At 41.6% G+C, this 22,641-nt stretch overlaps 2 protein-coding genes across 4 annotated transcripts in view; one reads left to right on the plus strand and one right to left on the minus strand.

Moving 5' to 3' along the window:
* Window positions 1-22,641, plus strand: part of Iqgap2 (IQ motif containing GTPase activating protein 2) — a 293,513-nt gene that overhangs the window by 98,958 nt on the left and 171,914 nt on the right. The gene's annotated exons all lie outside the window — the stretch shown is intronic.
* On the minus strand, window positions 10,852-11,234 carry LOC130887186 (60S ribosomal protein L36a-like). Its single transcript, XM_057789486.1, has one exon. It carries the CDS (start codon window positions 11,209-11,211, stop codon window positions 10,891-10,893), a length of 321 nt encoding a protein of 106 aa, XP_057645469.1. The 5' UTR covers window positions 11,212-11,234; the 3' UTR covers window positions 10,852-10,890.

A 22,641-nucleotide genomic window follows, 5' to 3' on the forward strand; every position in this document is an offset into this window, starting at 1 on the left:
AGGAAGATGGAAGACGTTTTCTCTGAGACAGGTTGCTGCTTTAAGGGTATTTCTAACTTTGTATGTATGCCGCTAGATGCTCATACCTCCGCAGTGATGTGACTTCAGTGGTTGTGGCGGAGCAAATGAATGTAGACAGATTATATAGATATATACAGCTTTAATAAGGAAATAGACTTACAGGACCACAGGTTCCCGCGGCGGAGCAAAAGACAAAAAGGGCTGCTGGGCTCACGCCCGGCAGATTTATCCGTAAACATTAGCCCGAGGCGAACACGCCCCCAATGGGTGGGGCTATGTCCCTACATCTCCCCCTTTTGTCTAAATAAGATAGAACCAAACCAAATACAACTATATACAATAATAACAAATAATAAATATAACAAACAATATTGAGAACAAAACTTTTGCTAAACATTCTATCTCAAGGAGTCTAAATAACATAGAGAGTAACTACAATTATATAATCTTCAACTCCGTCAAAGATCTGAGAAGGGAATAAAGATTACTTAACAATCGAGAGATATCCAAAATGTGCAACAATTGACAGAGACAACTGACTACCTGGGCAATCACCCAAAGTCTCGTTTGCAATGTTGAGTCAACCAACTTTGGCTAAGGCCTAACATAACTGGCATACCATTATTAAAGGCAAGGAACTTTCTTAGGACTATCCTACCCTGTCTTGGCAAGATAAGACAATCCTGTTTCATCCACTTAGGGATATTCTGTATCTTTGTCAGAAGTTGAGGTATGGGCTTTTCTTAACCCAAAGGCCAGTTCTGCCAAGAAGACAAACTCCCAGTGGAGTGTCTTTGGTGCTCAACGTTCTCTCGGGAGTAGAGTGGTGTTGCCAGGAGTAATTGTGTCTCTTTGGCATAGAAATTTTAGGTTAGATTAAAGGCCATTTTCTACAGCTCTTCGAAGAGGCTGAAGATCATACTATCTATACTAAATATAATCTCTATGTAACTAAAAGACCTGATAAACTTAAAAATAAATATGACAAACATATAATTCTCAATACCTATCTAACTTTGAAGACTAAAAGAATAAACAACTGTGCAATATATGAAGACAATGATCTTCAACTGTAAACAATGTCATAGTATCAGAGGTAGAAATGTACAATGTAATATGGTAGAAGTATCAATACAATATAGACAAAGTTATAAGCATACTCATACAAAAATAGAGGTAGGAACACTCACATTCAATATTCAACATATCAGTATACAAGAAACAGTACCAGTACAATTTTCTATAAACAGTAATTCACAAATACCAATCATCCCAAAAAACCAGTTAATCCCCCTTCTTCTTCCTCTTCTCTCTTTTTTTTTTTTTTTTTTTCCAAAAAATTATCACCCCATCCCCTCAACCCTCAACCAACCACTAAAAGATGTCCCCAACCCTGAGGGCAAACTCTGTTGGGAGAGGGGACGTCGTCCTCTAAGATTGCTTCTAGCTGACATGGGGGCGACGTTCTTCTTAGGGGGTTCTGTGAAAGCAAATGATGGTAAAATTCCCAAATTAACCTTTGACCTAAGAAAATTGTAACTAGTCTCAGAGCATTTTGAGAAGGTCCGACCAGAGTGTTGTCAAAAATGTGCACCATTCGAAATTGTCTCTTGTAGTTGGTACCAAAAAACAGGTCTAATATTAGCGCTTTTTTTTAAAAAAAAAATCATGACGTCATAAAAACCAGATGGAGTTGATGTTGTGGGGCCCCATCTTCATCCTGGAAACTTCAAAGATTACTGTAGGAAAATTTGTTGCTTGTTATGGGAAATTTAAACATTAACAACAAGGACATATACTGACATATAAAGAAAGACACAGATATGAGGAAAAGCAAAGAAAGTTTAAGACATATATATATATATATATATATTAATACTTACAGAACAAGTCCCTCCATCAGTAATTAAATATTAGGGGTACCTTAAATTCTTTGAAGATGGGTATTTTCCTGTGGAGATAAGAAGAGAACCCTGCCCCCAACCTATTTGTATTACTTACCATCAGTATGATTGCCATCCATGTGATTGAATTGTTATTTATCTTTCCCAACTGGCTTCTCTTCATCAAAACGAACCTTTATCAATTTTGTTGGAATCCACAATTTTTCCTCACCTGTGGAGACAAGAGCAAATCCCCTTCCCCAACGCAGCACATCTCCTGGCTTCCATTGTGAGGTCAGCACATCCTTGAAATAAACTGGTTGATTTAGTTCAGTAGACTTTTCCATTATCCAATGTCTTTCTGCAGCCGATGTTCCCTTCTCATTAGCGTTGAGGAAATTCAAGGTTAACAAAGCATTATGTAACCTATTTCTGGGGGTGTTTTCCACCCCTTTCTGTTTGTTCAACATATCCTTTATAGTTCGATTTGATCTTTCTATGACTGCTTGACCTGTAGGATTGTATGGTATACCTGTAACATGCTTGATATTGTAATAATCAAAAAACCGTTTCATTTTTCTAGAGACATAAGCAGGACCATTATCTGTCTTTATTTGTGTAGGTATACCCATAATAGCCATGACTTCTAATAAATGAGTGATAACTGAATCAGCTTTTTCTGAACTTAAAGCCGTTGCCCACTGAAAGCCTGAATACGTGTCAATGGTGTGATGAACATATTTTAATTTGCCAAATTCTGCAAAGTGGAACACATCCATCTGCCAGATTTCATTCCTTTGGGTGCCCTTTGGATTAGCCCCTGCAGGCAGTGGCGTTTGGTTATAGAAAGAGCAAGTAGGGCATTTCTTTACAATCTCCCTAGCTTGTTGCCATGTAATAGAAAACTCTTTCTTCAAACCTTTGCTATTAACATGATGTTTTTTATGAAATTCAGAGGCTTGTAGCACACTACCAATCAATAATTGATCAATTTCTGCATTACCTTGTGCTAGAGGACCTGGCAGACCCGTATGGGATCGGATGTGTGTTATGTACATAGGGCAAAGCCTGTTCCTAATCAAATCTTGCACCTGGATAAACAAAGAGGTTAGTTCTGTATCATCAGGTATAAATTCAGCAGTTTCAATATGTAAAATAACTCTTTCTGCATATTGTGAATCAGTAACTATATTAATAGGTTCTTTAAAATCCCTTAGCACCATAAGAATGGCATATAATTCTGCCTTCTGGACAGAATCATAAGGACTTTGTTCCACCTTACCCAAGTCTTCTGATTTGTAACCTGCCTTCCCTGATTTATTGGCATCAGTATAGAACGTACGGGCTCCAGTTATTGGAGTATCACGGACGATTCGAGGAAGGATCCAAGAAGTTCTCTTTATGAAGTTAAGCCTCTTGCTTTTTGGATAGTTGTTATTAATGTCTCCCAAGAAATTAGCACAAGCTCTTTGCCATGGTTCATTATCTTCCCATAATTTCTTTAGTTCATCAGCAGTGAAAGGCACTATAATTTCTGCTGGGTCTATGCCTGCTAGTTGACGAAGTCTCAACTTGCCTTTTATAATTAACTCAGAGACTTTTTCTACATAAGTTTTCAGTTTCTTACTTGGTTTATGTGGTAAAAAGATCCATTCCAAGATAATATCATCTCTCTGCATTAAAATTCCTGTAGGGGAAATTTTTGATGGTAGTATGACGAGAATACAGTCGAGCTCTGGATTTACCCTGTCCACATGCGCCTGTTGTAATTTTTCCTCAATCATTGTCAGTTCCTTTTCTGCTTCAGCTGTTAATTCTCTGGGACTGTTTAAATCTTTGTCACCATCCAAGGTTTTGTTCAAATGAATTATTAGATCAGGTGTTATCCCAATAGCTGGCCGTAGACTGGAAATGTCCCCTAATAGTCTTTGAAAGTCATTAAGAGTCCGTAGGCGATCTCTCCGAATTTGTGCCTTTTGTGTCTTAATTTTTTGTAAACCTATTTTATAACCTAAATAATTAACAGAATCTCCCTTCTGAATCTTTTCAGGAGCAATTTGCAATCCCCATTTTGGTAAAAGTATTTTTATTTCTTCAAACAGTCTGTTCAAGGTATCCATGTTTGAATCGGATAACAAAATGTCGTCCATGTAGTGATATACTATCGATTTGGGAAATTTCTTGCGTATTATTTGCAATGGTTGATTCACAAAATATTGGCACAGGGAGGGGCTATTTAACATACCCTGGGGGAGGACGGTCCAGTGGTACCTCCTCGAAGGTTGAGAATTATTATAAGTAGGCACTGTGAAGGCAAATTTTTCTCTATCTTCTTTTTGTAAAGGTATAGTGAAAAAACAATCCTTTAAATCAATAACTATGAGAGGCCATCCTTTTGGCAATAAAGAGGGCAAAGGAATTCCAGATTGCAGAGGGCCCATAGGTTGAATAACCTTGTTGATAGCCCTGAGATCTGTCACCATTCTCCATTTACCTGATTTTTTCTTAACCACAAATACAGGAGAATTCCAAGGGCTGGTAGATTCTTCTATATGTCCAGCATCTAATTGCTCTTGTACCAACTGTTCTAAAGCCTGTAACTTTTCCTCAGCTAAAGGCCATTGCTTTGTCCATATTGGTTTCTCAGTCAACCATTTTAAAGGCAAGGCTGTTGGTATCTCTGAAGGGACATCAATTGCTTGTTCTTGTACAGCCCGAATGGCCGGTTTTCTCCGTTTGTAATATCTTTTAATATTATCCCCAGAAATATAGGCTCTAGAAGTAGCAGGGATGTTAATTTGGGTATTCCATTGTTGTAATAGGTCACGACCCCATAAATTCATTGCAATATTGGCTACATATGGCCTTAATTTTCCTATTTGTCCCTCTGGACCTATACATTCAACCCATCTCGTGCTCTGCCTTACTCGAGATAGGGTTCCAATTCCCAGGAGCTGAACATTTACATTCTGAAGAGGCCAATATGGATGCCAAGATTCTGGGGTAATGATACTTACATCCGCACCTGTGTCCAGCAGGCCAGTAATAAAAATGCCATTTACACACACTCTCAGCTTTGGTCTTTGGTCATTTATAGAAGTTTGCCAAAACACACGGAACTCATCTTTCTGATCATTATTGCTTGTAACAGTAGGCATGGGGCTTTCTAATTGTCCTGACGAGTCACGTTCTCTGTAGTAACTGGAAATGACTGAACCATGTTTGCCATGGGGGCCTGTGAGGCCCCCCCTCTCACGTTTCCCGTCTGTATCAGGTTGCCTTGTCTATCTCTTGTAGACCTGCACTCATTCGTCCAGTGTCTGCCCTTTCCACATCTTCTACATAAACCTGAAGGCTGAGTCCTCCTATTTCTGTTATTTCTAGAAGATGCATTATTATTATTCCTGAAAATCCGTTGTCTACAATTCCTTTTCATATGACCCATTTTGCCACAATTAAAACATTTGGTATTCTGATGTCTCCTTTTACCATTGGAAATTGCTTCTTCTACCCATGCTTCAGTGCCATAGTCAAATGTATCAACATCTAGTGTATGCAAGACCCATTCTTCTAATGGCGCTGATCTGAGCTTTAAAGGTCCCAAAATCCTTTTGCATTCCACATTTGCATTTTCATAAGCCAAAGTCTCGATCATTATACGTCTTACTTCTGGGTCAGATATCCCTATTTGTACAGCTTTAGTTATTCTTTGTAAAAAGTCACTAAAGGGTTCTCTCTGACCCTGTTTAACTCTGACAAATGATTCCATCCTCTGTCCTGGGTCTTGCACCCTGTCCCAAGCCCTTAAGGCTGCTGTAGTACACACGGAGAGTATGTTTTCATCCAAATTAGCTTGTTCCTGAGGCTCAGAAAATAGCCCCTCTCCCAAAATTTGATCTATGGAAATCTCAGTTCCCTTTGCTCTTTCTTGCTGTTCTAAAAGTCTAGCCTCTTGCCTGAATAAGCATTTCCATTTTAATTGCGTTCCACTCTCAAGGACAGCAGAGCTCAGCTGAAACCAGTCAGAGGGCGTGACCTTATTCGTGGTGGCCCAAGACCTTAGCATCTCTTTAACAAAAGAGGCATTCATTCCAAAAGTCATTACAGCCTGTTTAATTTCTTTGAGATCATTCATACGGACAGGTTCCCATGTATCTTCCTTGATGAACCTAGGGTTTCTGGAACCAACTACTTTCTCAGTTGTTACAACTGGAAAGGCAGGTAGAACTGTAGGTAGAGCTTTGTGGGAATTGTCCCGGAGGGATTTACCCACAGATTTAGTTAAAATATGCTTTTCTACCTCTTGCTCTTCTTCCTCAGAATTTAGAAATTCCTCAATCATTTCAATTCTATTCACCATTGCCTTCTTTAATGTCTGAATCTCCTGTCCAGAATTATGTTCTAAAGCCTTCATTGAGGATTCTAAAGTATGAAGTTTGTCCATTAGAGATAATGTCTCATCTTTGGACATAAGTTTTATAGCATATACCGTGCCTTCTTGTACAGATAATCTTTCTGTCAATCTGTCATAAGCTTTAGACAAAATCCGATTGTCACATTCAGCAGTTTTGATTCTCTCAGTTAATGTTTCTGTTCCTACTGAAAGGGACTGTAGCTTACGATCCAAATCAGCTGTTCCTTCTTCCATAGTAATGAATTTCTCCTTAATATCAGCCGTTAATATTTCAGTTCCTACTGAAAGGGACTGAAGCTTACAACTCAAATCAGCTGTTCCCTCTTCCATAGTAATGAATTTCTCCTTAACATCAGCCTGTACCTCTTCTAAATTTTTTTCAGTTTGTCGAGTTGTGTTAAACAAAGATCTGTTCTCTGCCTGGAGAACTTCAAACTGATTTTTGAGAAGATTGTTGTCATTCTCAATTGTTTTTAAGCGTTCAACCTCGTCTCGTAAAGACTTTATCATATTTCTATTGTCAAACCATACAGTACCAAGGAAAACTACGAATCCCAGAAAGATCCATATCTGTGGGCTGACAGACACTTCTTGTAAAATCTCCCACATGGTACAACTGAAAAGGCTGTTAAAGTCTTGAATGGTAATGTTTTCAGACATTTTTCTTATTTATAAAAGAAAATTATGTACCTGTAATGAAGTTTTCCTGCCAGTGGTGGCTAAAGAAATGCACCTGAGTCCACGTGGTCTAAGCCAGAGCCGGTCTGAAACAATTAACTCAAAACAAAAATTATTGTACTGCCTGTTAAGGAAAGGGGTTGGTGGCTTTTACTTCAAAACCGCGGGTGCTTCACTTAAATCAGGCAGTGAAGGTTTGGAAGAAACAGGGAGCTATTAACTGCTCTGTGGGGGTTGCTGCTCTGCGACCGTAGTGGCCTGGAGTGGGGGAAGGGAAAGCGAGCAGGGAGCACGCTGTAAATCGCCTTCCTGAGCTCAGGCAACTAGCCGGGAAAGGTGGAGCTAACTCAGTCGGTAGAGCATGGGACTCTTAATCCCAGGGTCGTGGGTTCGAGCCCCACGTTGGGCGCCAAATGTGGCGGAGCAAATGAATGTAGACAGATTATATAGATATATACAGCTTTAATAAGGAAATAGACTTACAGGACCACAGGTTCCCGCGGCGGAGCAAAAGACAAAAAGGGCTGCTGGGCTCACGCCCGGCAGATTTATCCGTAAACATTAGCCCGAGGCGAACACGCCCCCAATGGGTGGGGCTATGTCCCTACAAGTGGTATAAGTGGGTATAAGCTCAGACTCCTAATGAACTGGCTCTCAGTTACGGTGAACTCTGGTCCTTCGTAACTGTATTCCTCTGTTCCGTTCACGACTAGACAGAAGACATAACATATAAGTAATACGTATGCTGCTGTGAGTAACTGTTGGCTTGGTTTCACATTCTAATGTGTTCTGTTTCGGGAATTACTGAATCTGGTAGACAAGGGGAAGCAGAGATTTCTCATTCCCTCTGTTTACTGGAGGGGTTGGCATCTGAAGAAAGAATCCCTGGGTAAGAGGAACTGGAAGTTGGGTGCACACAAATGAATTGTGGGATTGCAGTTTCCTCAGCCAGAAACTAAGACGAATTAGAGGTCAACTGAAAATAGTGTCTTACAGGCACTGTTTGAGAGAGGGGACCAGCGGAGAAGGAAGGAGGGCGGCATGATGAAACATAAAACATTCAGCTAGTAAAATAGATGATATAATTCCAATAGAGTCATGATATCTGTTAGTTCTCTTATTTCTCTGATAGGTTTCTGTCTGGCACACCTGTCCATTGGAGAGAGTGCGGTGTTGAAGTCTCCTGCTATTATTAGCGTGTGGGGTTTGATGTGCAATTTAAGCTTTAGTAGTGTTTCTTTTACATATGTGGGTGACCTTGTATTTGGGGCACAGATGTTCAGGATTGAGACTTCATCTTGATGGATTGTTCCTGTTATGAGTATAAAGTGTCCTTCTCGATCTCTTCTGATTGATTTTAGTTTGAAGTCTATTTTGTTAGATATTAGGATAGCTATACCTGCTTGTTTCTAGGTCCATTTGATTGGAAAATCTTTTCCCAACCCTTTACTCTGAGGTAATATCTGTCTTTGAGGTTGAGGTGTGTTTCTTGTATAAAGCAGAAGGATGGATCCTGCTTTCCTGAACTGGCCTTTCCCTGTAGCCAGACTGATGAATATCTTAAATGTCACCATTGAACCTTCATCCAGCAACTGATGGAAACAGAAGCAGAGACCTGCTTTGGAGCACTGGACTGAGCTCCCAAAGTCCTGTTGAAGAGTGGGAGGAGTGAGAATATGAGCAAAGAGGTCAAGACCATGATGGGTACACCCACTGACAATTTACCTGAGCTAATGGGAGCTCACCAACTCCAGCCGGACAGGGAAAGAACCAGCATAGGACCAAATTAGACCCTCTGAATATGGGTGACAGTTGAATGGCTGGAGCAGACTGCGGGGCCACTGGCAGTGAGGCCAGAATTTATCCCTACTGCTTATACTGGCTTTTTTGGAACCCATTCTCTTTGGGTGAATACCTTGCTCAGCCTAGATATAGTAGGGAGGGCCTTGGACCTTCCCCAAAGCAGTGTACCTTACACTCTCTGAGGAGTGGATAGGGGGGTGATATAGGAGGTAAGTGGAGGGGATAGGAGGAGGGGAGGCAGTGGGAACTGGGATTGGTATGTGAAATGAAAAATAATGACTTGTTTTTTAAGAAATAACTAAAAGATGTTTTTAAAACTGATCTTCTCATCATAGAGAAAGGAGAAAGAAGTTGCTGAGTAAGGAATCTTACTCTGTTTCTTGAGTCTTTCTAGAATGTATACTTCAAAGACTTCTTTGTCTCTGCTCTCTCCCTTCTCTCTCTCTCTCTCTCTCTCTCTCTCTCTCTCTCTCTCTCTCTCTCTCTCTCTCTCTCACACACACACACACACACACACACATTATCATTTGTTAATTAAAATATAAATTTACAAATTTTAAAACCTTATCAAATGCCCCAATTTCATAGTAGGGATTCACTAAAATTTTAATGTAACTATTCTCAGAAGACAGCAGAAGAAGCATGTAAGCGGGGCCAGTTTAGACATCATCCTTGACACAGGCCACTGTGTGGTGGCTCTGCTGCTGATGTTTGGTGGCCTCTGGACAGGGTTGTTTGCCCAGGTCCCTGTAGAATTAACAGCTCTCTCTCTCAGGAACTGCAGGTAGACCCACAGAGGAGAGTCTTTGCAAGTTTTCGCTTTCAAATATTTAGGGAGATATTAAAAATTCATTAAAGACCCTTTATTACTTTAGTCAAAAATGACTTTGCAGTTCATGTAGATACTGGGTTGTTTTAATTTTGTATTTTATGTATATTTAAATCTGTATGAATCAAAAAATTTCAACTGGAAATGTATCATTTAAAAAGCAAGATGCATTTCTACAGCAGAGAAAGCAAGACTTGAGTCTGCCGTCCCAAGGGAACTGAGCACAGGCATGAATTTCAGATATCTTTTTATTACTGTTAGTTTTTATTCATTAACTCACTTTTTGGTATCAAATCCTACATTAACATTTGCATTTATTAATTCTCAGAGCTGTTATGTCATTCCTCAAATCTTCTTGTGTGTCAAACACAACTCTCCCTGGTAGCTACTGAGCTATAGGTTTTGTTTTCATTTTTGGGATTTCAGATGAATGGATTATCAGTCACATTAAAGACTGGCTTCTTTACTCATCACACTGCACTGGAAACATTCATATTGTGCGTGGTGATAATTTATTTCCTTTTATACTGCTGCATAATATTCCACAGGAGGAATCTAATGTAGTGCGTTGGGAAAGCCATGGGGTATTTTTAGTTGTTGATGGTCAGAAATTGAGATATTCCATGCACTCATGTACAGTATTTTTTAAAATAGATAGTGCTTTCTATTTCTACAGAATAACCATGTAGGCTTGCCTGCTGGGTCATGGGGAAAGTGTATGGTTAATGTTGAAAGAAAGTTGTCAACCCCTTTTCTGTGATGGTCGCCTCTTGGCTATTTTGCACCTCTCGGCTCTAGATGTCTGCAGATGTTCTGTGTGTGTTTTGAGTGGTTCTGGTAGATGGGCGGTCACAGCTGTGAGAACTTGTCAGTGTATTTTCTTCGTGGCAGACCTTTTCAGTGCTCCTTGAGTAATGTCTATTGAAATATTTTGCTCATTTTTTTTTTAAAGCCTAGCTTCAATGTCATTGAGTTTTGTGGTTCTCCAAATCCTTAGATATGGGTCCTTTGTTGTAATTAATGTCTTGATTTTTTTTTTTTTTTTTGGTTTTTCGAGACAGGGTTTCTCTGTGGCTTTGGAGCCTGTCCTGGAACTAGCTCTGTAGACCAGGCTGGTCTCGAACTCACAGAGATCCGCCTGCCTCTGCCTCCCGAGTGCTGGGATTAAAGGCGTGCGCCACCATTGCCCGGCTATGTCTTGAATTTTTTTTTTTTTTTTGAGTGAAAGCTCATGATTTTATTGTCTTCATAACAAGGTCAGCTTAGAACTGGATCACTTGGCCCTTTCTCTTCTTATCACCACCCAGTTCAAAATGCTTGCATCTCTTAATAGCCAGCATCCTCTTAGATCTGCAGTTGGGCTCCACACATTCCAGTCTCAGCACAATCTTCTTTGTAGTTTTCACCTTTTTGCGGAAAATAGGCTTAGTCTGCCCACCATAGCCACTCTGTTTCCTGTCATAACGCCGCTTTCCCTGGGCATACAAAGAATCTTTGCCCTTCTTGTACTGGGTCACTTTGTGGGGTTGGTGCTTGCCACATTTCTTGCAGAATGTCCGGCGGGTCTTAGGAACGTTCACCATGTTGGCGGGTGCGATATCGGCACAGAAAGAAGCTGTCTTGAATTTTTTATGAAATCCAGTTTGACAAGTTTTTCCTTGTTATGGTTTGGCTTTCAGTATCATATCTAAAACCTCCTTGCCTGATCCAAGGTCATTTTCCTCCGAAAGCTTTTGTAGTTTTATGATTTACACTGATATCAATTTGAGTTAGTTTATTTTGGAGACAGAGTTTTGCCATATAGCCCAGGCTGGTTTTGAACCCCCAGTTCTCCTGCCTCAGCCTCCCAGGCACTAGGATTGCTGGTGTACACTGTCACAGCTGGCAAGTTAATTTTGGGATATGACTTAAGATACCAGTTGAGGTTAGCATATGGAGTTCCAACTGCACTAGCACCATTGTGGGAAAGTTTGGCCTTTCTTCCTGAAGTTGCCTTAATACCTCTGTCAGAACTCAGTTGATCTAAGTCTCTACCCTCTCACCAATGCTACACTAAGTCTCAAAGTTAGGTCATGTTCCTTTAACTAAAATAACAACAACAACAATAATAACAATAATAATTTTTTCAATTGTTTTGTCTTTCTATGACATCTGTACTGGCTTACCTGTACCTTCTAAAGAATTCCTCTGGGATTTTAACTGCTATCACGTTAAATTCACAGGTCAGTTTGAGGGGACCTGGTGCCTTAATCGCGGTAAGTCCTGCAGTCCGTGAACATGATGGGTCTGTCAATGAACATTTTTTATTTCCTAACAAAGATGCTTGAAATGAGCTAATATGAGGGCTTCTTTCTTCCTTCTCATTTTTCACTGTGGCAGGGTTACTAAGGAAGCCAAACATTTCTTGCCCAGGACCCTGGTGACCTTGTGTACAACTTCCATTGATCAGGGCAGCTCCCCATAAGACGTAACTCACTCTGCTTTTTCTCTTTCCCTCCTCCTCATTTCCAGCTGCGGACTCTGTTTGGTGAAAGGCAGGCAAAATCTAATTTGTAACGGCTAAGAACTAGTTGTCCGCTTAAACAATAGAAAACTGAGTCACAAATTCTGTCTTCATAAAACTCCTCCATACTTTGGAAAATGACTCATTTTTAGGCAGCGTCTGCTATTGCTGCTTGCCAGGAAGTGATCTAACTCGGATAAGGTTGATGGTTTGTCGAAGTTTCGCAGCCCCTGTAGAGAAGGCATTCAGAGCTGGCAGCCGCCGTGTGCTCGTGTGTATGCCAGGCTTATCAGTCCATCGGCACACGTCACGTGGAGCGTTTGGGAATGTTCTAGTTCGGTTGTTCTCAAATGTTAGCTGCCTCAAAAATCACCTGGAGAGCTAATGAAACATGAGCTGCCATGGACTATATTCCCAGAACTTCTGGTTGCTGAGGTTCGGGGTGGTCTGAAGCTGTATTTCCAGCACTTCAAAGGGGCTGCTCGTTGGAGACTTCTTGAAGTCCCCTTCTTACAGTTGGTCTGTTTATGTCACAAGTAAGAATCAATAACATTAAAGACATGTTAGTAAAACCATCCTTGCAGGTAAGGAGATGGGATGGATTTGCTTTCAGGTTCCCACGTGGAAGCAGGAACTCCAGGGAACCCCACCCATCATCCAAGCAGAGGGGAAAAAGGAAAGTTGGGTCACGTTGCATTCTGCAGTCTTCTCTCATATAATTGGGATGGAACGGGTCCTTGGAAATTCAATTGCTTATTATTCATAGAAAACTGAGTCTCTTTTTTTCACTCAAGAAGGCCCAAGATGCTTGAGTTTCTTTAATGTGTATGTGCTGAATTTTATAGCGTGAAAGCAGACGCAGCCTGGACACAGGAAGCATTGAGCACTCGAAAGGGATCTAGAATAGGACTGTGTATGGCTCGTTCTAAAATGCTTACCTCTGACCCAGTATGGCCAAGTAGGTAAAGGTGCCTCCTGATTAACCTGCTAGCCCGAGTTTGACCTTGGTAACCCACAAGGTCAAAGGAGAGAAGTGACTTCTCCATGTTGTCCTCTGACCTCTACCTGTGTGCCATGGCACATGTGAGGGGAGACGTGTGTGTGTGTGTGTGTGTGTGTGTGTGTGTGTGGGTGGGTGTCTGTGGAGGCCAGAAGAGGGTGTCTGAATCCCTGTATCTAGAGTTACAGGCAGCTGTGAACTGCCTGAAACAGGTGCTGGGAACCAAACTTGGGTTTTCTAAAAGAACAGCAAGTGTTCTTCAGTGCCAAACCATCTCTCTAGCCTTTAATAAATCAATTTTTTAAATGTAACAAAATAAAAATCTTACCACTGACTGACAGATTTATGCCTATGTGTCTCGAAGGAGCAGAAATAGCAGGGTGGAGTGGCAAGGTGCATTGTTAGTCAAGTAAATCTGCGTTCTGTGTGCTGTGGACTCCCAGTGGCAGGTTCAGAAGATTCAGTTAGGTTATTGGTAAATTTGCTTACCCTAAAGCACAGTACTTTGGGAATAGATGATCATTTTAAGTTGTCTCTATGTCTGTGTGTCTCTCTGTTGACCATCACATGAATGATGTCTCCTTGTCTACCATTTGTCCTCAGGGCAAAGGTGGAGGAAGCAATTAGCATGGCCTTCCTTTTGGGGGGGGCAGGCTTTCTCTGTGTAACCACCCTGGCTTTCCTGAACTCACTCTGTAGACCAGGTTGGCCTGGAACTCATAGAGATTCTCCTGTCTGTGCCTCCCGAGTGCTGTAGCACCACCACCTGGCTCTCTTTCTTTTCCATCTCAATTTCACAACAGTATGTCTGTGGCCCAAGTTCTGCACTCAGTTCCTGGGCGTTCTTGTTTCCCCGGGCTGAAACAGGAATAGTGTGTGCATTCAGTATAACTGCCTCGCTTTTCTCTGCAAATGTGGAATGGCCTAGGTTGGCAGCAGAGGAGCTGGGGATGGAGCATGCCACAAGTGTAGTCAGTGAGTTTCTTCTTCTTCTTTTTTTTTTGATTCATTATTTTTCATTTTAATTTTTTTACTCATTTTACATACCAACCACAGTTCCTCCTTCCTCTTTTCCTCTCCTTTCCCCCCTGAACCCATCTCCCATATCCACTCCTCAGAGAGAGCAGGGCCTCTCATGGGGAGTCAACAAAGCCTGGCACATTAAGTTGAGGAAGGAGCAAACCCCCTTCCCCTTGTGTCAAGGCTGAGCAAAGCATCCACCATAGGGAATGGATTCCAACAAGCCAGCTCATGCACCAGGGGCAGGTCCTAGTTCCACTGCCAGGGGTCCCACAAACAGACCAGTTACAACTGCCACCCACATATAGAGGGCCTAGTTCTGTCCCATGCAGGCTCCCCAGCTGTTGGTCTAGAGCCCATGAACTCTTACGAACTTGGGTCAGCTGTCTCTGTGGGTTTCCCCATCATGATCTTGACCTCCCACTCCTTGCTCATATAATCCCTTCTTCCTCTCTTCTACTGGGCTCCCAGAGCTAGGTCTGGTGCTTGACTTGGATCTCGGCATCTGCTTCCATTGTTACTGGATGAAGGTTCTATGATGGCAGTTCCATGATGACAATCTGATTACAGAGGAAGGCCACTTCAGGCACCCTCTCCAGTATTGCTAGGAATCTTAGCTGGGGTCATCCTTGTGGATTCCTGGGAATTTTCCTAGCACCAGGTTTCTCCCTAACCCTGTAATGGCTTCCTCTAACCCTTTAGTTGCTCTCCCTCTCTTTCCGTCCCCCAACTTGACCATCCTGTTCTCTCATGTTCTCCTCCCCTCCTCTCTACCATCCCCCCTGCCCCCAGTTTATCCAGGAGATCTTCCTGAGCTGATCCATGTGTCCCTCTAGGATCCTCCTTGTTCCCTAGCTTCTCTGGAACTGTGAATTGTAGGGGAACTGGTCATCCTTTGCTTTACATCCAGTATCCACTTATGAGTGAACGCACATCTTGTTTGGTTTCCCAGGTCTGGGTTACCTCACTCAGGATGACCTTTTCTGGTTCCATTCATTTACCTGAAAATTTCATGATGTCATTTTTTTTTTCACAGCTGAGTAACACTCCAGTGTGTAAATTTGCCACATTTTCTTTATCTGTTCTTCAGTTGAGAAGTATCTAGGTTGTTTCCAGGTCCTAGCTATTATGAATTATGCTGTTATGAACATAGCTGTCCCTGTAGTGTGATTGAAGATCCTTTGTGTATATGCCCAAGGGTGGGCATATGCTGGGTCTTGTGGTAGATTGATCCCCAATTTCCTGAGAAACTGCCATACTGATTGCTGTACAAGTTTGCACTCCCACCAGCAGTGGAGGAGTGTTCCCCTTATTCCATATCTTTTCCAACATGGGCAGTCATCAGTGTTTTTGATCTTCACCATTCTGACAGCTGCAAGATGGTATCTCAGTGTCGTTTTGATTTCCATTTCCCTGATGACTAAGGGTATTGAGCAATTTCTTAAATGTCTTTTGGCCATTTGAGACTCTTCTGTTGAGAAGTCTCTGTTTAGCTCTGTATCCTATTTTTAATCAGATTATTTGGTATTTTGATGTGTAGTTTCTTGAGTTCCTTATGTATTTTGGAGATTGAACATGGGGTTGGTGAAGATCTTTTCCCATTCTGTAGGCTGCTGGTTTGTCTTATTGACTGTGTCCTTTGCCTTACAGAAGCTTTTCAGTTTCAGGAGGTCCCATTTATTGATTGTTGCTCTTAGTGCCTATGCTACTGGTGTTATATTTAGGAAGTGGTCTCCTGTGCTGATGCATTCAAGGCTACTTCCCACTTCCTCTTCTATTAGATTCAGTGTAACTAGGTTTATGTTGAGGTCTTTGCTCCACTTGTCTTGAAGCCAGACCCATCCCCAGAAAGTTTCTAAGCTCTTTCTACCCATCAGCTGTGCAGAGATATCAATCATGCATCCTGAATTGGATGGGGAATTGCCTGGGTCCATTCTGAAGCACACTCTTCTAAAGAACTTTGAAGAGAAGAGATTTTACACATAAATAGTGAAGAGTCCCTGACTCTTAGTCATATTTCTTTGAATTGGGCTCATTTGAGATGACTAGCAGAAAACAATGGTGGGGACCAGAGGAAACTTCAGGATCTTCCAGACTTAAGACATCCTGGGGTTGGTTTGTTTGTTTAGAAAGATAGGATTAGACAGGACCTGAGTGCCCTTTGTCCTATGACATTTTACCTGCAAAAAATTAGTAAGTCTTAAACTCAGGTAGGAATGCCTATAGGATCTAATCTCTTTAGGAGTCTGTGAATATAGAAATGTGCTTTCAGATAAGTGTACATCTCTTGGAGTCACTCACTCCAAGTAAAACATAGGACATTCCACCTTCAAATTCATTTTTCTTGAAAAAAAAATGCTCAAAAGGCCTTTAAACCTTTTAGATTAAATGTTGTCCCTTACCTAGCAGCCTGGCTTCTAATCTATGCCTGATAGCCTTTGTACTGTGACCTGCTTAGCTGCTTTTGACCATCCAGAGATGACCGTGGTTGGGCAATTTGGTTCAAAGCCCCCTAAGGAAGTTTTACCTAGCCAGGATCTTTGGGAAGGCCTCTGTGGCTGTAGTTCTCTCAAGGCACTCTGTATTCGGAAAATCAGCTAATACCAACCAAATGACGCACAAGCTAAAACTTTGTGATTGTGGGAAAACATAATCAGAAGTGGTGTTGGTTGGTCAAGCTACATGTCTGGGCATAATGGGGTACATGATTTCTCACTTCACTTTTAATATAAATCCACAAAGAATTTCTTTGTTAAAAATCAGAACACAGCGTTGAACAAGCCCAAGGAACAAATGATATCATGATTTATTTGAATCAACCAAGAAATATTCTTATGTTAAAGAAATTCTTTAACCTTCTAACCAGGGCATTCCATTCTTGAGTGGATTGAATGAGGGATTCATTTGCAAAGAAAGTGAGTATAAATAGCCTCGTTAAAGATTGAGGGATGGTTTTAAAATGTAGCACTCATTATTTCAAATGTGAAATATGTTTTTCATTTTTGCTAATCTCGTCTGTGTTTATAGTAACATCAAGACAGTCCCCCCTGGGATTTCACCAGAACCTATCCCAGATGCATGCCTTGGGCCAGTCCCCACAGTGAGAAAGCATCCCCTTCCTCTCTCTTCTTTCCATGGGGGTGACCAACGCCTATGTATTATGCATCTGGCGCTGGGGTCTTGTGTAAGCGCTCCCGTAGGACTGTGTAAGCCGCTACAAGTCTGGATCTGTGGGGGACCTGGGGTGGGGACTGTCTTGGCATTTTCCGATGGAAGAGGGATGGCTACCTGATAGTCAGTGAAGTTTGGTTGAAGCTTGATAGCCCTTTCTGGGTTAATTTACTGTTGGTTTTATGACACTGTGCTTTTTCATTCATGCCATTGTTTGCTGATGGAAATAGTTTCATGCTGGCAGGCAGTTTCTTCAGTGATTCTTGGGTTTCTGAGAAATGGAGTACCCGCTATCCTTTCGTGTCAGCAAAATGATAAGCTGAATAACTTTCCTTCATACTTAAAACTGACCCAGGACTTAAGATCTGGAGGCCTGTAGATTTATAAGCACTGTTTAATAGGAGACAGGTCATTTGTTGATTTACTGCTTGAATCTTCAGGGACTTAAAATTTCTGTGCGGGAATATTTTAATGTAGTTTGAAGATGAAAGACAGAATGGAAAATCATTACAAAGCAGCTTGGTGAGGAGATGGAAAAGGATGTGGGGTTTGGAGGTAGGACAAGAGTTCATATCATTACTGTGTAGCCAGTAGGCAGAAAAGTCTATGGAACTCCTTTGAAAAAATGTTTTTCTGTATATAAAATAATGCAGGCATGATGGTGCCTGCCTGTAATCCCTGTACTCAGAAGTCTGAAGTAGGAGGATCGAGTGTTAAAATTTAGCTTGGATTTAAAGAATAAAAGAAAGAATAAATATGTAAATAAGATCAATGGAATGACAGTGAGAGCCCAAGATGTTGAAAAAATTCCTCAGACTAAGGAGGTATTAGTGGGCATTCCTAAAACTGGCTATTGGGGAATTTTATGACTACTATTATTTTCAATAATAATGAGCATAAATAAATTTTTAAATTATCCCTAACTATAAAGTTATACAAACTATAATTAATTAGTCTATTGCTGACAAAATCATAGGCATTCATAAATTTTATACTGTGTTCAGTTGCCTAAATTAATAATTGAATAAAATGCTATATTTTAGCTGAAGTTAATGAAAAGTGATAAAACATAATTGCTTTCCTATCCTAGTTTGTGACTAAGAGCCCATGAATTTGGGATTAAAACCCCCTGAGTTAGAGGAACTTAGTTAAAATATTAACTTGGCCTTGTAGTGGTTATATGACATTGGATGAATTAAGGTCTTAAAAAAACTTTTGCCATCAAAAAAGGGCAGGGAGTGCTAGGGAGATGGCTAAGTGGTTAATGCATTAGAGTTCAGGTCCAAATACCTGTGTTAGGCAGCTACAAATCGTTGTAACTCCATTTTCAGGGCATCTCCTAGCTCTAGTTTTTGGGTGCATATACCTACACAGACATATGCATAATTAAAAATAAAGCAAATATTTTTTTTAAAAAATCCCCGCCCATTCCATTGCCCTATTACCAGGATTGTTGGAAGACCATGGAATGCCATGCCTAGCTGGACTCCTTGTGTGAAGACAGTGACTTGGGGACACATGGCTCCTCTGATTGGCTTTCTTTTAGCGTTTGCTGTATCTGGGGAGAGGTGGGGACACAGATGTTTAGGACCAGAGCCCTCTTACCTCACCCTGTCTTAAGAGTTGTTGAACCTTTAGGAATGGAACAGATGGGGCTAAGGGGGGAAGAGAAAGCCCTGGGAAACATGCAGGCAGGAGTTTATTAATCTCTCCTCATCAATCCAAAGTCTTTTTGTCTTAGTTAGGTTTTCTGTTGCTGTGAAGAGACACCATGACCAAGAAAAACATTTATTTGGGGCTGACTTACAGTTCAGAGGTTTGGTCCATTATCATCACTGCAGGAAGCATGGCAGCATGCAGGCAGACACGGTACTGAAAAAGGAGCTAAGAGTTCTTACATCTAGACCCACAGGCAACAGGAAGTGGTCTGGGACACTGAGCATGGCTTGAGCATATATGAAACCTCAAAGCCCACCCCCACAATGATACACTTCCTCTAACAAGACCATACCTATTGCAACAAAGCCCACACCGCCTAATAGTGCCACTCTCCATGAGCTTATGAGGGCCAATTACATTCTAACTACCACACTTTTCTTACAAAGAAGTAACCTTTTGCTCAGCATGAAGGTTTTGGGAGTAACTGGAAATGGCATTGCCACCCAACCTCTTGGACACAAGCTTTTATATTGTTGTTTCATTTGAAGAGTGGGTCCCCTGAGAGCTGATTGACAGAAGGATGTGTTTGGGTTGTTCCTTGAAGGGGAAGGGCCACCGCCTTCTCTGATCACTTCACACGGAAGAGCCCACCAAAGCCTGGTTAATACTTAACTGTGGCCCAGATTTATGGCTTGACTTGGAGTAAGCTCTGAAGAGTGGATACCCTGATTCTGGTTGAGTATTTCTTGAGGCAGTCATATCTACGCAAGACTGTCTTCTTTTTCGAGCTGGCCACTGAACAGTGTGGGCTCAGAGCTGGGCAAGCCTTCCTTCATCTCTGGATTTAAAGGCAGTCTGCTGTAAGTAATCTACCTCCTCAGAGTGGGTGTGAAGTCAGCGAAGCAACGGAGTCTCAGGATCTCCTTGTCCCTTGGGGTCAGGGCTAACACTTCATTTAGCATCTCCTTTTCATCGAAACCATGTTTGTCGTCTCGCTTATTTCCCAGTGTCTGGCCAAGTTAGTGATGTTTATGAAAACAACCTGGCAGACACTCAAGCCAGATAAGAAAGGAGAACATTGGCTTTGTAGAAGGGAACTGTGCAGGGGAACAGATGGACTCAGTGTCTAAACATGAAACAGGTGTGTACTAGCTTCTGTCTCTTGAGGTCTGCTCGCATCAGGAGCTACTTGGGGACCTGAAGGGCTTCCCCATCCCTCCCAAGCCCCTGAAAAACGACTCTCTTTCCCACTGTTCTTGGGTACTTTTGAATGCAGAAGCAAATGGAATAAAACCGAGATTGCAAGTCATTCCCTGGAATGGATGGCAAGAGAAATGGGAGCTGCAGTTTACAGTTCCCAGATATGCTGATCTTCAGCATAAAAGGATTTATTGAGCCACTGAGGTGGGGTCTATAATAGTGATACTGTTGTCTGGGGACATAGGTAGGACTGCCTTTGCCCTCTTTGCCATCGCTGTGGTCGTCTTCTGAGGCTTAACACTTGGGTGACTGTGGAGAGTGTAAGCAATGTAAGCAAGGGAAGAGAAGACATGGCTTCTCTGTGTTTCTTGGCTGTTTCAAGTTGGTTTGCCCTTTCTTTCACTAGTCTACGCTTCTGAGTACTTTAGCTCTATCTATTAACTTGCCAACTAATGTCTTTGTTTCATGGTTTTCTTCCTTCTAACCCAAACTGTCCAAGCAAAAGAAAGATCGAATATTCTTCATGTTGTACAATGATGTCATCTTTTGTTTATTTTATTTATTTTACTGTTTTGAATTTTGGTTTCTCTGTGTCGGCTGTCCTGGAACTCAGAAATCTGCTTGTCTCTGTTTCCTGAGTGCAGGAATTAAAGGCTTGGTCTTGTTTAATGATTTCCCATTTGCTTCTCAACTTGTCTGGCCATCTTGATCTGAATGTCTTCATATCTTAACCTACCTGGTCCTTTGCTTCCAAATCATTTACCTTTGACTCCATTAAGACATTTTACTTTGTTTTGACAGTAGTAGGGGTGCATGTGAGGCAAGTGTCCTGTTTTCATTTTGAGACAGAGTTTCATTGATATGCCCAGGCTAGCCTCAGACACACTATGTAGTGAGGCTGGTCTCAATCTTACAAACTTCCTGCTGTAGACTCCAAAGCAGCTGGGACTAGTGGACTACACCACCAGGCCTGACTCAAGGTCATTTTTTTTTTCCATTTTCAGGTCCCCCTCATGGCTTTATGTCCTCCCATTTGTGATGTTTTCTTCTTGGCCAACATCTATATCTATTCTAGGCCCAAACTGCCTCCCTGCCACACTGCTTCTTCTGCTCTCTCCTCCACAGCTTGGTCGTATTTTATGCTTGTATTGATCTTCCATCATTTCACACGACTTGTTTCTTCGGGAGGCTAATGTGCCTTAATAGATTATAATTGTGTTCTGTATAGATTGTAATATATTGTAATGTAAAACGTCAGCACACAATAAATGTTCGATAAACAGGTAGTCCTGATATCTGCATCAGCCAGTCAGAGGACCCTTTCTCTGCTGACAGGCTTCCAGAAGGTTAGTCCAGGGCCATTGCTGGCTACAGTGGTTTGTTTTAATGAGCTCTGAAGCCTAGAATGTGTCACTTGGACTAAAGGATACCATGTCAAGCTCGTACCTTTTAGTTTTGTGTCTTCCTCATAAATTACCTGTTAAGAACTGAAGGGTGTTCTATAAACCTAGGGATAAAATCCGGTTGGTGACATTCCAAAGTCCAGATTTGGTTTGTTTGAGAAGAAAGAGGAAAGTCCAAACAAATAAGAAAAACACAATCAAGGCATTGGGCGTGGGGCCTGGAGAGTTGCAGAGTTAGAGTGCTTGTTGCTCCAGAAGAGTACGTGGGTTCTACTCCCAGCCCTCCATACTAGTGCATAACTATCTGTAACTCTTCTGACCGCCTTGGGCATGAGATACACATATACTTATTGCAGGAATACAATCATATATGTAAAATTGTTGTAAGGAGCTGTGGGCTACATTCCGACCACCCCAGCTCCCACATGACTAGCTTATGCCCCGAAATAATTACACAGAAACTGTATTCTTTTAAATACTGCCTGGCCCATTAGTTATAACCTCTTATTGGCTAACTCTTACATATTGATCTAACCCATTTCTAATATCCGTACTGCCACTTGAGTGTGGCTTACCAGGACGAGTCTAATGGCCATCCATCTCGGAGAGGAGAGTCAGTTTCTTTATTAACCAATGAAATCAACACAAAACAGAAGACTCTCCCACATCATAAAATAAAATAAATAAATATTTTAAAAAAGCCTTGGGGGACTAGAGAGATAGCTCACTGGGTAAGAGCACTGACTACTCTTTCAGAGGATCTGGGTTTGATTCCTGATCGTTGTATGGCAGCTCACAACTGTCTGTAACTCCAGTTCTAGGGGATCTGCTGTTCTCTTCTGGCCTTCACAGGTACTAGGCATGCAAGCAGTGTTCAGACATACATGTAGGCAAAACGCTCTTACACAAAATATAACACATTTTTTTAGTAAGTCATTGCCTGGAGGAAAGCTTTGGCACTGGTGTTGGCTAAGATTTAACCAGCAGTAGGGGACTAATGCAGTGCACGGATCAGGCAGAGAATAACAAGGTGAAGAGAATGAGTAGAACCAGGACA

The sequence above is a fragment of the Chionomys nivalis genome, chromosome 15 (genome assembly GCF_950005125.1).
Source record: "Chionomys nivalis chromosome 15, mChiNiv1.1, whole genome shotgun sequence".
Lineage (NCBI taxonomy): Eukaryota > Metazoa > Chordata > Mammalia > Rodentia > Cricetidae > Chionomys > Chionomys nivalis.